This window comes from Pyxicephalus adspersus, chromosome 2 (genome assembly GCF_032062135.1).
Source record: "Pyxicephalus adspersus chromosome 2, UCB_Pads_2.0, whole genome shotgun sequence".
NCBI classification, from domain to species: Eukaryota; Metazoa; Chordata; class Amphibia; order Anura; family Pyxicephalidae; genus Pyxicephalus; species Pyxicephalus adspersus.
Genome location: NC_092859.1, coordinates 17,713,941 through 17,729,955, shown reverse-complemented (window position 1 = coordinate 17,729,955; position 16,015 = coordinate 17,713,941). Strand labels below are relative to the sequence as shown.

General features: G+C 40.8%; 1 protein-coding gene across 1 annotated transcript in view; it reads right to left on the bottom strand.

Moving 5' to 3' along the window:
* Positions 1 to 14,547, bottom strand: part of NOTCH3 (notch receptor 3) — a 66,357-nt gene extending 51,810 nt beyond the window's left edge. The window contains exon 1 of the mRNA XM_072399760.1: positions 14,412 to 14,547. Coding sequence (XP_072255861.1) covers positions 14,412 to 14,484 — 73 coding nt within the window. The 5' untranslated portion in view covers positions 14,485 to 14,547. The remainder of the gene's footprint in view (positions 1 to 14,411) is intronic.
* Positions 14,548 to 16,015: the final 1,468 nt, after the last annotated feature.

Below are 16,015 nucleotides of genomic sequence, written 5' to 3'. Positions count from 1 at the left end.
CAGGAAACCATTTCAATTCTTGCTCAATTTTTTAAGTTCCTCCATTTCTGAGTACACGACAGTGATCGTCATACATTGATGGAGAGGGAGGGGTGTTGATTACAAGAAGAAAGAATTGGAGCTTACATTAGCTGACACGGCACAAGGACTCTTTTAGGCAGAATTTAATAGTTACCTTTGACTAAACATTTCCTCTGAATACGACAAGCAGGGTGCACGTTTATTAGTAAGCAGTGATAAGCTGCATAAAGGCCCCAAGCATGTCACACTCCTGATTGCTGATAAGATTTCACCTAAAGACATGCAAGCTCAATGCGATAGTTTTACACAGGAGAATTCACTCAGAATGGCCTGGGGAAGGCAAGGGGTCCTGCTTTACCTCCCTGAAAAAGGTTCATGTTACACCCAGCCACCAGAAACATTACAACGTAAAAAGCTAAGGAGGAGGCCTAAAACAATCACATCAAAGCTTTCAGACAAAGGGGTCAAAACCTAGCTGCTGAAGGGTCCAATCTTCACGTCTAAGATAAAAGTAGGCTATATTTCTCAAAAAGTGAAGACTTGCCAAGATACGGATCACTGTGCCTAAAAAGAACTCTAAATAATGTGCTTTGGGCCTGTACTCCTCTTGAAAAAATAGCAGTGTGCTTCTTAAGAGCAAAAACGCTATCATTTTCTGGACCCCATACTAGGTCAGCTTCTTGGGTCCCCATATTAAAAAGCTAAAAGGGGCTGGGGGGGAACACTGCCAGGCATAGGAGTTTATAGCTATATATCTGCAAATGAGGACACCTGAGCGACCAGTTTGTGTCATGTGCACGAATGATAGAATAAATATGATCAGGAACCATCTCTCCTGTGGTTATTCCCATGCTACAATCAAAAGAGAAGACTTTTGTATATACATGAGGTGTGTCTAGACTTCGGATCAAACGTGGACTTTTAAGTTGTGAAAGTTTTCATTTATGCAGGAGTAGTTGGTTATTGGCATCTGGACTTGTTCTTGACGCAGCCTTTCAATATATTTGTTTAATTCCGATCAGCACTGATGAAGCAACATGGAAGGCTGCGAAACGTCTTCAACGTTACAAGAACAAGTTCAGTTGAATGTGACTAACTTTTACTAGGTTGACTATCAATCATTCCTACAGAAATGCCTCCCCAGCTTGGTGTGATGGGACAAAATATTGACACCACAGGATAATCTCTCTTATGGGTTAAGCCATCTTGCTCATCTGATGGAAACGTAACCTACTTACCACCATATATACAATTGATGCCATAGCAGGCTTGTTGGGCAGCAAGGAGGGCATAAAGTACTCAGATCATGCCAAAGTTTAGTTAGCTAATGTCATGACTGATATAGTTTAAAAAAATAGCACGTGGGAATGATGTTTAGATCGAATAAAAGATTTAGGATAAAACAAAAAGTGCGCAGCAAACTGGGAAGACAAAATCAACCATAAAACTTCACGCATGAAACACATTCACCGAGTAGCTAAGCACGAACAATCAAAATGTGACACATTTGGGTAAATAGGGATTGTATATTAATAGATTTCTCTCCATCATTCCAGTGGGGCATGAAGACTGACGAAGACCTTAACTAAGGCCTTGAAGTGTTGCCAGGACAACCAATGCAGGAGTGAGCTGTGACCGGACTGAACAAAACCCGATGCCGGGCGGCCATGCTGCATCAGATGAGCTGGCACCGGGAAACAAGATGGATTCCAGCCAAAGTGCTTGAATACATCAACTTTCATTCTTCCTTGCTGAAAAAAAAAGGGGGAACTGCAAACCACAATTTCACATAAAAAACACTCTTTTTCTTGAGGCATATTGTGATCAATGACAGAGGCAACAGCCCACATGGGGCTTTTTTCCGGGGCCCGCACTCTTAGAGAAATCAGAAACTGGAAGATGGAAAGAAATCTCCTGTTCCCGCCAGCAGCCAGCTTAGGACACAAGCCAGCTGCTCTCTGGCATAATTAAGACTTGTTTTACACAAAAACCTGCTTATAAAATCTTGAGTTATTTTCCCGGCTATATACACATGAATTCCATTTAATTGCCACTGAATCTTCATTTATAACAACTCTTTTACAAAAATGATAAACACTGTAAAGGAGAAATTTAATGGCTTGGATGTATTTCTTTCGCCATAAGTATGGGGGGGAAGGGGGTTAACAGTCCATGAAGGGCAATAAAACATCTACTTATAAGCAGTCCTCAATAAGAAGCTCATAAGCCTTGGGATGCCATATAGATCTATTTTCAGACCTTCTCCGTAGCCAAACGTAGACTTGAGGAAGGTCAGGTCTACCTATGTATTAACTAGAGTGACTTTATATAAACTATAATACCTGCAATGTCTAAAGATTGTCCATCAACCTTGGGACTCAATACAAATCCATTTGCAGACCTTCTCAGTAGCCAAACGTAGACTTGAGGAACCAGTCAACTCTACCTACATATGAACCGAAGACTGGCTTTACATAAACCATATTAACTGCATCCTAAGTCTAAAGATTGTCCATCAGCCTTGGGACTCAATATGAATCCATTTGCAGACCTTCTCAGTAGCCAAACAACGACTAATGAAACCAGTCAGGTCTACCTACATATTAACCAGAGTGGCTTTATATAAACCACAATACCTGCACCCTAAGTCTAAAGATTGTCCATCAGCCTTGGGACTCAATATGAATCCATTTGCAGACCTTCTCAGTAGCCAAACAACGACTAATGAAACCAGTCAGGTCTACCTACATATTAACCAGAGTGGCTTTATATAAACCACAATACCTGCACCCAAAGTCCAAAGATTGTCCATCAGCCTTGGGACTCAATATGAATGCATATTAAGACCTTCTCAGTAGCCAAATGTAGACTTGAGGAACCAGTCAGTTCTATCTACGTATAAACCAAAGACTGACTTTACATAACCATATTAACTGCACCCAAGGTTTAAAGATTGTACATCAGCCTTGGGACTCAATCCTCAAGCCTTGCTTCTCACCCTCTCTGGAACGCTAGCCTTGGGGCTCATTGCTTCTTTCCCATCATGGAATCTTTTACTTATAGCCTGATTTATTAAAGCTCTCCAAGGTTGAAGTAGATACACTTTCATCACTGAAGCTAGGTAATCCAGCAAACCTGGAATGGATCTGGTCCATGATTCAAAATATTTGCTAGCAAATTACAGATTTGCTGGATCACTGAGTTTCGCTGATGAAAGTGTATCTTCTCCAGCCTTGGAGAGCTTTAATAAATCAGGCTCATAGATTTCAGAAACCAGTCAGGTCTACCTAAGTATCAACTAAAGTGGCTTTACAAAAACTTCACCCAAGGTCTTAATACTGCTTATGACTTTTTTTTCTTTTTATAATACACAGCTGAAAGTATAAGATTCTATGATGGGAAAGAAGCAATGAGCCCCAAGGCTAGCGTTCCAGAGAGGATGAGAAGCTCATGAGTAATTCACCCTAACAACATCTATCCATAACTTATAAAGGAAACCTGGCACAACAAAAGTACGGTGCTGCCATAGTGAGATGCCAGTTGTTTTGCTGTCATGCTGATTTATCTCTGTTCTATGTTTGAGTCATAGACAAGAATAACTAGAAACTGGTTTAGAGAGGAGGAGTCCTTATTTGAACACTTTTTTTTCAGATCAGCCAGCCACCCAGAAAATGTTAAAGCCAACACTGAAGTATAATAATAGGCAGCAAGTATCTTCAAAAGGAAAGGGCTGCACAACAGCCAATATATTGGCTTATAATCCTATAATAGGTTTCTTTTAACTTCCCCATTTAAAAATGCTACTTGTCTACCTATGATGATGGTAATGGATTGTTCAAAGCCACTAACCAGAAACATGTATGAATAAGGAATTTAATTTTTTTCACAAATTATAGTGAGCAACTACAATTTTCAGAGTAAACAGTGCCAGTCTTTATAATTCTCTCCTAGAAAGTGTATATAATAGGGCAGAAATGGATAACCCCCCACTGGAATAACTCAGGGAATGGGTTACCTGGCTTTGTCCTGCCGGAGTGGTTATACAGTTCATAAAAGGGCCACTGGATGGGCACCAATAGGAAGAAAAGTTCCAGTCTTGTCATACCACTTTGAAAATGTGAATAGTTAAACAGGATCTAAACCTAAGCACACAAATGTAATATATTGTAACTCACCACTTTCTAAATGTTTCTTTTTGGGTTTCTTTTCATTTTATTTAATGGGGTGATCTGGCAGCATGTAGCAACACAATTCTTGTCCTGAGGTGACAGGGTCAACCTTTTAACAATATACTAAAATTTTTTCAACATTATATTTACCAGACGCAAAGGAAGTAAATAAGGGAAGTTGGTCATTATGGTTTACTTACACCTTCCTTATATGTAAGGCAATATGGTAGACAGTGTATGGCTACCGTAAAGGTTTCAAAACGTGAAGAGTTTTCTATTAATAAACCACCTATGTATAGTAAAGCAATGATGAAGCCATCATTCTGCAGAAGCCAGTCTCTGGTTGTTTTATTCTTTTTACAATATTAAGTATTTGTCAGGCAAGTGTGACATCTTCTAGCTCTGTAACACAGTGGGGTAAAAATAAGTATACTGGTAAATATACCTGACCACCAAAAACCTTCAAAGACTAATAAACCCTGAATGTGAGTCTACTTATTACCCACCCAATTGACCAGTTTTGGTAGTTTTAGTTTTTCCAATTAATATTATTATTACACAATATTTATTTAGTGCCGAAATATAACGCAGCGCTTTACAATGTCCATAGTCCTGTCACTAGCTCAAAGGAGCTTACAATCCAATGTCCTACCTCAGTCATATGTCATTAACACAGTCAAAGGTCAATTTTGGAGGGAAGCCAATGAACCTAATTGCATGCTTTTGGAATGGAGGAAACTGTACCCGGAGGAAACCCACTCAATCATGGGGAGATCCTGCAAACTCCATGCAGATAGTGTCCTGGCCGTGATATAAATCTGGGACCTAGCGTTGCAAAGGCCGGAGTGCTAACCACTGAGCTGCCCAAGGTTATTCAGTACTGCTCATTGCCACCCATTGCATCTGACTACAGTCACAAGCTAACAAAGTTTGTGGACTTTTCATCCCTTTTATTAGATAATTTGATTTAAGGTAGTTCTGCTTTTTGTTAATGAGCATGCTATATACCTGTCAATCAAAGTTCAATTAACCATATGTATTAAAAGAGAAGATAAAAAAAATTACTCTTTTATTATATTTGCTCCTTAAAAGGGGAAGTACCATTGCTCAACCCTGCTGTTTACCCCCCCCCCCCCCTTCATTTCTTGTTAAAAAAATTTCTCTGTAATCGCAGGTTCGGCAATTGCCGCACAATTTGTTTTATCTTGTACCCTGGTAAAACCCATAAACCATAATGGCAGGTATGGTATTTAACTACAAAAGAAACTATTGGAGCGGCCTTAACATTTTATAGATATATAAAGAGTAACTTTACTATTTTGTATTTATAAATTTATTTTTAATAACTTTACTATTCTTTCTGGAGAAAAAACTGCCCTGTGTTCCCTCAAGTGGGAAGCAGTGGGTTTTTTTTACTCCAGAAAAATTCAGTCAAGAGCCTAGACATATAGGGATTATTATTACTTAATATTAGGCATATAGGGGTTATACCCTTACAAAAAGAAGAATAGAAATGGTGACTGTGAAATATATGTTAGAGAAAGGGATCGGCCAATCCAATGGTAATGATTTTATTTAGGTGGGCAAAATTGGAGGTAACTGTTTAAAAAGTACACATGCTAAAATAAAAGGGCAAAAAAAAAAAAAATAATAATAAAGAACATATATTTAATCAATATCCATTTGAATTAAGATAAAAGAGATGGGCATTGCTTCTGTTTCTAATAATGAAAGTACTACAGAATGTGAAAAATGGGTAAAATCAAACCCAATATGCAGTAACAAACACAAATCCATTTTTCAGTAATAAAAGGCGATATCCCAACACTTCCTACTGGTCATCAAGATACTGGACAACTTTGTTGCTCCATCTATCTTATTTAAAAAACAAACACACATACTACTCTTCTTTCAGGCACATGCTTTCTAGAACAAAAATTCTATCATGTCAATGGGGATTCCATCCCAAGACCAAATTGTCCAAGTAAATTTACAATGCTAAAATAAATTACTTATTACATTTTTTTCATTCAGAAATCGCAGGTATCGTTGAGATTTTCAAAGTTGAACCAATGAATGATCATAAGGCAGCACATAGGAGAGTCAGACCACTACTCTGCCTAGAGGTACCATACAAACCTACACCAATCCCAAAAAGTTCCCATGGGTGTGCCTGGGATAAATGGAACTATTGCATAATTTTTGTAAAGGCGGCATGGTTAATCACGATGGCCTTAGAGCGTTGCTGGGCAAAAGAAAGATGGCAGCGTCCAGCGAGAGAGCGTGGATAGGCAAGTGTGGAAATTGTGTTCCAGTGCAAAGCTGTGTCGCTGTGGTCCAACTCTTCTACGCACTGCCAGCACAGATTATTTACACCTATCTTCAGCTCTTGGTATTTAAAAATGTATAAGAACAGCAAGTTTACTTTAATTTGCAATGTAACTGAATTAAATCAATAAATCACAAGGGTTCAATACATCTTCAAATGCCTTATGCTAAGAAAAAAACTAAAGTGTCCTCCAAAGCCACTTTTAGCCGCGTGCACTTTTTAGTAAGCACCTGGCTGTTTTTGTGTGGGTACTGATGAGTTGGGTCACAATAGAGGGGCTGCCACCCGCCTACAGATTCTTCCCACCCAACTTAAAATAATTTCTGGGTTGAACACTGAACTACATATTGTGCATTGTGTCATCAAAGATGAAGCAAGCATGACTTTTGTTGTAACAATCCACAACACACCTCAACCATGCAGATGTTTAGATCAATGTATTACTATCCAATTACCTTTAGTATGATGGATAAACAAGCATAAAAGTCTTTATTACCCGACATGAAATGGAAAATAAAAAGTCCAGAGATAACTGTCATCTAGTCTATGTACGGAGACAATCCATCTACTCGAACATAACCAGAAAATTAAATATAACTTATTACTGTGGGAAACGGATTTGTCTGATATACACAAATCTTAACATTGCCATGACTTGGCTGAACTTCAAATATTTGAAATTGGATGCATTGATGTCATTCCTCTGGGAGCTGCAATTCCCCTTGAACAGCCCACTTCCTGAGTATGTTCCCAAAGCAAAGAAATCTAGTTTAAGGAGAAGATTGTAAGCTCTTTGGCTCAGGGTCCTCTCCTACTCCTGTGTCACTGTCTGCCACCCCTATTTAATGTACAGCGCTGTGTAATATGTTGGCACTAAAAAAATAGGAATTGCCTGAATATTACCTGGGAGCCATTTTGAAAATTAAAAGAGCCAATGTGGATGACAATACAAATTTTTATTATGCATTTTTTATTTAAGGGCATGAAGTGTGTCCAATATCCCACAAGATAGTGTTTGGTTCTTGGACAACCAATAATAAGTTGTGAGTAAAGTGAAGTTTGTTTGGAGCCCCAGGACTAAATGGTTTGCTAGCTCCATACTGGATAGGTGGAAATGTTGATGGATTTTGGGTCCTGCTTGGAAACCCAAAACACAAGGGCCCGATTTATTAAAGCTTTCTGAGACTGGAGAAGATAAGACTGCCATGGGAGAACCTGTGTGATCTCGTCCAGGAAATTTGTAAGCCAACTAATAGCAAATGAGTATTAGGAAATCTATTCCAGGTTTGCTGGATCACCCAGGTTCTTCTATCTTCTCGAGCCCTGGAGAGCTTTAATAAATCAGGCCCATAGTATACAATTTTATGAAAAGACTTTTGTTTAAAGCCACAACAGATTTAACCGATTGTTTCTGGGCTCACCTTTCTTTAATTGTCCTATAATTTCCACATGGCAATATGAGAAGCAATCATTCATTTGTAACTTTCAGAGTTCACAGGGCAGTTTACACTAAACACAGCGGTAAAGAACGCAGACAGGATACAAACACATTTTCTTCCAGGATTACACATTACCATTTCAGATTTGTCAACTTAGGCAAACTTGTCAGTGATAAGTTTAAAGTATGTAAACAGCAGAGACAGAGATAAGAAAAGGAAAAAAAATCACAACATGAACTGTAAAATGAGTATCAGATTTATCTTCTGCTAAACAGAGAAAAGCAAATTGAAAATTTAGTAAACTTGAAAAAAAAATAAGAGACTGGTCGGTTCCTTTTTCTTTACCACTTAGCTATGCATACCCTCCATGGGCTACAGTGATCCCCCCAGCCCCTTTAAGCCGGGCAAACCACCCAGTGCTTTTGAGTGACCACCTAAAAACAGCCAGGTGGTTACTGAAAAATTCGGTCACACTACAGAGGCTGCTACGAGCCTACAGCTTAAACAAAATTAAATTAAAATTAAATTAAAAATGTCCCAAGTCAATTTACATCAGGTCTCATCACAAACCAGCAATGCCCATCATTCTTCATAGGTCCTCCAACAATCCTATTGCCCCCCTTTGACATATGAATCATCTTTAAGTTTTCATATTCATAACCGCGTATTTTCAAGTTACTACTATCTGTAACAACCAATGCTGGTAAGTGACAAATCAATTGGTAGCTCCAAAGAAAGACAAGGCTAAAGCCCATTGACTCCATACATCTCAAACTACCATCAACTCCTTAAAACCCAACTTTTCAAACTGGCCTACCCATCTTCTGGCTCTTAAAACCCTCACTGCTCACCCACCAATCTTTATCTCCCCTCCTTAGATTGTAAGCTCTTCGGGGCAGGGTCTGTATCTGTTTGCCATTTGCAACCCCTATTTAATGTACAGCGCTGTGCAATATGTTGGCGCTAAAAAAAATACTGTTAATAATAATAAACATAAAGTATGCTAAACTGCTATAAAAAGATAAAAAAAGAGACTGGGCTATACCAGAAGACATCACTATACAAAATAGTGATAAGCCCGGTAAAAAAACAAATGTGGGGAAGAAAGTGAAAAAAAGAAAGTGACAAAAGGCCAGAAAGACAAAAGGGAGAGCTGAAGGATGCATACTGATTGATTTTGGATAGCTGGGGTGCAGGGATACACCCCTGAGAGACACAGCAGAATCAGCTTGTCAGGTCAGAAGGTGAGAAACCCAGACTGGACATTAGATAGAAGAGACAGCCAGGCCAACAGACAAGGAAAGAGACGTCAGTCATCGCACAAAGCTATGCCAACACCAACATAGCTGTTGAAATATTTTACATTAGGCAATATTCCAAAGTTGGAAATACTTTTTAGGTCGGACACACACAGTCTTTATTTTATTGGTAGATTATGCCAGATCAAGAAACACAATACTTTGTAATGACAGAAGACGCTTTCTCCGAGATTGGTGATCCACTGCGGTCTTCAAAAGCCAGATAATAAAACTCTGATCAGTACAATTCCTTCCTAATCAACCGTTTTACCGGAATTGCCAAACCCAAGGTGAAAGTTCTGTGGCTTTCATTGGTTGTTTCCAACAAATCTATTGATTCTTAACTGTTTTTGAGGCCGTTCATTATGGAAATCAATTAGATCCCAAAGCCTCCGAAGAAACAGGACACCCTTACCAATCGGCAAAAAGTGTGTGTATGTTATAGAACAAAAAAGTTTAACAAATTCCTTACACTGTATACCGGATAGTAGAAAAAATAACTTGTGGGCGTAGATTGCAAGCTATACGGCTTCCTGCGGTGCAATGAGGGGGAAACAAAACAAACATTCTTTAACTGGAAGAGTCACGGCTAGGAATCCAGCAATATGAGGCAACGTAACCAACACTATTATAGAGACATTCCTAAGACAACGGCAAACATGAACGGGGGCCCTTCTACTAGAAGAACCATAGGCTGGAGGTCCATCTATTACCCGTAACGGCATGGAGAAGCATCTACAACCATTGCTATTCCTGCTCCTACATAAGTAAAACCACAATGGTGGCAATAATGGGCAAAATTAAGCGCCCTTTATGTAGCCTAGAATGGTCCCTATTCGACCTTCAAAAAGAATGAAAAGCAGATCAAAGTGAAGGTCGGGAGTGAATTTCCAAAGAGCGTGGGAAGATTATACCATCATTTCATCCAATTTTACCCAAGCATATTGGATGTTAAATCAGATCACCGTGGATTGTGATGGTTATTGTTGGTGATTAAACAAAAGTTTTATATAAGGCAGAGAGGATTTCCATCTTTCAGTGTTCCCCCTGGCCGCAACACCCGGCATTTTTCAGTAACCACCTGGCTGTTTTTGGTTGGTTACTGATGAGTTGGGTCCCAATACAGTGGTGCCACCCACCTATAAACTCTTCCAATTTTGGGTTGAACACTGTAAGGTATGGGGCCACACAAGGACAGGGCAGTGGTTTGGTGGCTACCATTCCTTGCGTGGGAAGTTGGTTCAGAAATTTTTTTTAAGCTGGGTGGTAAGAAATTGTAGGTGGGTGGCAGCTCCTGTTTTGTAAACCAACTCATCAGTAGCCACCCTAAAACACCCAGGTGGTTACTAAAAAGTGCCAGGTGGTGCGCCCAGCTAAAAGGGGATTCCTGGATTGACTTTCAACAAAGGACACTTTTAATGGACCACACAGGTACAGGGCAGTGGTTTAGTGGCTTCCAATCCTTGCATGGCAAGTCGGTTCAGAATTTTTTTTAAGCCGGGTGGGTAGAAGCTGTAGACTGGTGGCTGCCCCTGTATAGTGACCCAACTCATCAGTACCCACCCTAAAACAGCTGGGTGATTACTGAAAAGTGCCGGGTGGTGCACCCAGCTAAAAGGGTCAGGAAAGGACACTGTGGTTACTGGATTAATTTTCAATAAAGGACACTTATTTATTGGACCACACAAGGCCAGAGCCATAAGTTGGTGGCTTCCATTCCATGCATGGCAAGCTGGTTCCTAGATTAACGTTTTCACGTTTACATGCGTTCCCTTTGATTTTATAGATTTTCTGTATCCACCAAAATGTTTGCTGGTTTCCATACTTATGACATAGACACATAAGAATGTACATTCCTATTAGGGAGGGCCTGAAGAGAATTTGAGAAAATAACATATATGATTTGCCGGCGATGATACAAAGACAGCAAAAAGCCGGCGATAATACAAAGATAGCAAAAAGCAGCTAGGATGGCCGGAGAGCATCAGCTCTATAAAACCAGAAACGGGCGTTAAATCAGAGGTGGCCAAAAAAAAAATAAATCCGACTTGGCAACTTGGCACAAGAGGGAAAAGCTAGTAGGAGCATGGCCAGGAGCAGCTGGACAGCGGGGGTGCAGTGGTAACGTGGCACAAGCAGATCTGGGAGGAAGAAAAGAAATGGAGGGCCCATCACAAAAAAATAGGGTCAGCAAAAGACACACAAAGTCCCAGCAAGATAGACAGGCGGGCAGACAAGTATGGAGCAGCTGAGAGAGAAGAGAAAAGGGGGAGAAGAGAGCTGCAGGAGGTAGCAGACAGATTTGTGGGGGCAGTTTGGGAAGCGTCTAACCCCCACCTCTCCCCCCCTTCCCAATCTCTTATTCCAATTGTTATCACACAAGAAAGGTTTCTCTCTCTCTCTACACACTGCCCTCCCCCCTCTGCCTTGGCATTGCCCTGAGGGAGGGAGACAGAGAGAGGCGGAGGGAGGTGGGGGAAAGAGAGCAAGAGGAGGAGAGGGGGATGGGTGGGAAAATTTGGAAAAAGGGATTATTAGAGAGAGAAAAAAAAAAAAACCCAACAGCTTCAACTAAGAAGCAACCTCATGTATACTGACACAAAGCAGATCGCACACATCTAGTTAAAAGCCGAAAACTTAAAAAGGGAGCAAGGTTGGGCATGCTAATTAGCGGAGTGCTGTGATTTGTTGACAATTGCAAACCCTACAGAAGAAATTAAAAAGAAAAAAAAAACATTTCCATTGTTACGGGCAATTAGTCAAATAATATATTGTTATTTCTTCCCTTAATATCGGTTATATTTTAGCAAAACATGCATGTGGATCGTCTTTTATTGGTTAATCACAACTCTTAGATTGTAAGCTCTTCAGGGCAGACTGCTCCTCCGCCTGTGTCATGGTCCGTATCAGTTTGTCATTTACAACCCCTATTTAATTTACAGCGCTACGTTATATGTTGGCGCTCTTTTAATAATAATAATAGGAAACTTGCTTGCCTTGCAGAATTTGGACGTTTCGATTTCCACGTCAATGCCCCTTTGTGGGGTAAATGGCGTCTGGCTAAACCAGCCCTGTTAGTACATACATGAGTGCTATGGGAGATTGGAAACTTCTTCACCCCCCCATGTGAATAGAATATCCATCAGATTTAAATATAAATAGGGGAAGCCCTGCACCCGTACTGGAAGTAACATTTATGCCCACATAGCGTTTTATTAAAATAAGAAGTTGATATTCAGAGCAATCTATTCCTACATGTATTATTATTAAACAGGTTTTATATAGCGCCAACATATTACACAGCGCTGTACAATAATGAGTTGCAAATGACAGACAGATACAGACAGTGACACAGGAGGAGATCCTGTCCTGAAGAGCTAACAATCTAATACAGGTTCCTTTGCAGCTATGGAAAATCCAGCGCTATGAGGACTATTCACAGCATAGCAATAAATTCTACAACCATTAATAATCTTTTAAACTCTATTTAACGCTGAATAAACAGAGCCAGACAGCCAACTTTCATCTGACGGCCAAGTTTACAAATAAAGGTGACATGAAACATGGAGCTGGGTATAGAAACCATTTAGGAGTGAATAATCGCAACAAAGAGACGCAAGTTTATAGAACTTCTGGACTTGTCTTATACCCCTTGCAGCCAGAGGCTATTAATAATTTGGATAACATATAAATTAGGATAAATATTTCATTATTGCCCCGGACATTGACGCAATCTGATTAACCCCAATAGCCATCCAACATCAAGAAGAAAACTTTTACATTCTTCTGCAATAGGGGAATATATGGGCGATGGAATTACCCTACATGTGAAATTTATATATATTATATCTTCCCGTTTTATTTCTAAAACAACCCTTAGCACAGCTCCATCCTCCATTCCTATGCCACCCTCATAAGAAGCTGAAGATTAGGGAGGATCATCAATCAGAAAATGTGATATGACACAGCAGCCCTATACAATCCCTAATGACTTCCTGCCCTGCTAAACATCCAAAGTGTGGGAATTACACAACATACAACCAGATCCAGCAAGATCAGAGAAAGGACGGGCAAAGTCAGATTCACACAGGACACCAACCAGCAGGAGGGAGAAATATATTATGGTGTAACCCCGCAGAGTGGGATATGTAACCCTCAGGGGAGTCAAAACTGCACCCCAGGTTTCATATATACCCCCCTAGAGTTCAGATATATAACCCCCCGGGAGTCAAATCTCTATACCCCAAAGGGTTCAGATCTAATCCCCCTCTACACACAGACCTATAGTATGAGGTTTTATATACCCCTAAGGGTTCAAATTTAGTAACCCAAAACTTTTACCCCCAGGTGTCAGATCTTTACCCCTTGGTTCCATATACACCTAAGTGTTCAGAGATTTACCCCAAGGACTCAAAGCAGTACCCCCTTGGGTTCAGATCTTTACCCCTTGGATCCATATACCCTTAAGGGTTCAGATATTTACCCTAAAGTATCAGATCTAAAGGATATCATGTGATAGTCCCCCCCAAGGGGTTCAGATTTGTAACATCAGATGTCATATCTATACGTTTAGGCTTCATATACCCCTCGGGGTTCTGATTTATACCCCAAGGACTCAGACTATTGCCCCCCTTGGGTTCAGATTTGTACCCCCAGGTGTCAGATCTTTATCCCTTGGTTCCATTTACCCCTAAGGGTTCAGATATTTACCCCAAAGTGTCAGATCTATACCTTTACATTTCATATGCTGTCCAGATTGAGATTTGTACCCACCTCCCAAGTATCAGATTTAGACCTCCAGAGTTCAGATTTGTACCCTGAAGTGTCAGATCTATAATCTTAGGTTTCCTATACCCCCCACGGGTTCAGATCTATACCCCCCAGATGTTAATCATGTGACCTGCTATAAAGTAACACTTTTTTTTATTGATGTGCGCAAAGTAAATAGAGCGAAGTCACGTGCTTGCCAGGTATTGCCACTACAATGTGTAGAGTAGTATCTGCCATGGCATCGCTACATTTACATTACATGAAGCAGCGGAGATTGCCAGCAGAATACACAGAGAGCCCGGAATAGCAGCGCATGATGATTACGTGTAGATAAAGCGATCCCCTCCTCCACCACCCACAGATCCCTCACACACACGGCTCTTACCGTAGATTCCTCCACCAAGACTCAGCAGCACTGCAGCGACCCAGACGAGTCCGTACATCCCCGGCCGCCCCATATTGTTATCCTCCCCCGGGGAGCCCTCCAAATCCGGAGCTCTTCTCTATCCGGCTGACTGAGCCACACTGATCTGGAGGTGGGCCGCCAAAGCCCAGCGCAGATTTAGACACGCCCAGAGTAAGAGACATAACCAACCAGCTAAAAGGCTCCGTCCAATAGGAAGTCTAACCACGCCTTTTTATATCAAAGACGCCCTCCCCTTTTTCATAAAAAAGTAAAGAAAGTCCCGCCTATTATTTTTGTAACCTTTCCTCGCTTCGCGCATATTTCCCAGTAACTAAGGACGGAGGGGTAGAGCCAATCAGGATTGGTAACCACGCCTGATGAGAGGGGACAGCCAATCACGCTCCTAACCCTACCTCGGAATGCGCAGAGGGATGGGCGGAGTTTGGCATCGCTTAGCAACGTGGGTGGAGCGTGCAGAGATTCCAGCACATCACCACGTGGGGTGGATGGGTGGCTGAATGTGGAGTTGGTGGTCACGGTCCATTGTCCTCATAGGCATGGCTGGTGACTTTATCTGCCATGGCACACAGGGAGGAGGGGCTGTGCTGCATGATTAATATTTAAACCCCCCTCCTATAAGGCTGGATCCATGTCTAGTTGTATAGGTCAGCCATCTGCTTAAATATTAATCTCATCATCTGAGACTCTTCACCTGGAAATATCTCCATATTCTAGTCCTGATTGGCTATCCGAAACTATATATGTGCGTTATGAATAAAGTATGAAATGCATGGGGGTAAAACTCCAATCTATTTATTTTGTGTCCCCATGTGGACTTATCCCTACACTTCCTGCTCTGGAGACACAACAGGAAGTGAGTGGTCCAAAATTAAATATTCCCCTTTCAAGAAGGCTCCATATATATATATATATGATAAGTGACAGGTCTTCCTGAAAATATTAAAAATCTTACTGCACATACGTGAGATTGGTATTTGATTTTTTTTCATTGTAGAAAAGCCCCTGATTACATTAGTCAAATGATCATGAATATTTCTGGTTGTATTTGTGATTCATGTGTTGCATCATTCAATAATAACTGATGATGAATCGCTTATACATAGATTGGTGTCAAGTCCATGCATGTGTGGCAACCATAAGACAGCCGCCCCCGGAGCACATGTCCCTATTGGAGGTTTTCCGATTCACCTTTTGTTTTGGTGATAACGCTAAGGGATAAATCATACTGGCAGAGAGGTCGTGGAAACCTTCTGCATGGGGAGACACTACATGTGACGTTTCCTTGCGGCAGCCCCATAGGGAATGAAAAGGGTACCACTTACTGCCGCCATCTGTTAAATGTGCAGATACTGGTTCTTTTTGTACCAGCGTTCCCATGCTAATCCTCGATCAGATGGCAAGGTGCCAGGCACGGGGAGCTGCACGAAATCAAGCAATCAACTGGCAGGTGTGAAGCTTCTGTAAGCCTTTTTACAGCTTAGAAAAGTCTTGTAAAAATAATTTAATGGAAAGCAATGGGTCTGTTTTTTGTGCAGGTTTTAGGCGTTTTTCAATCATCTGTT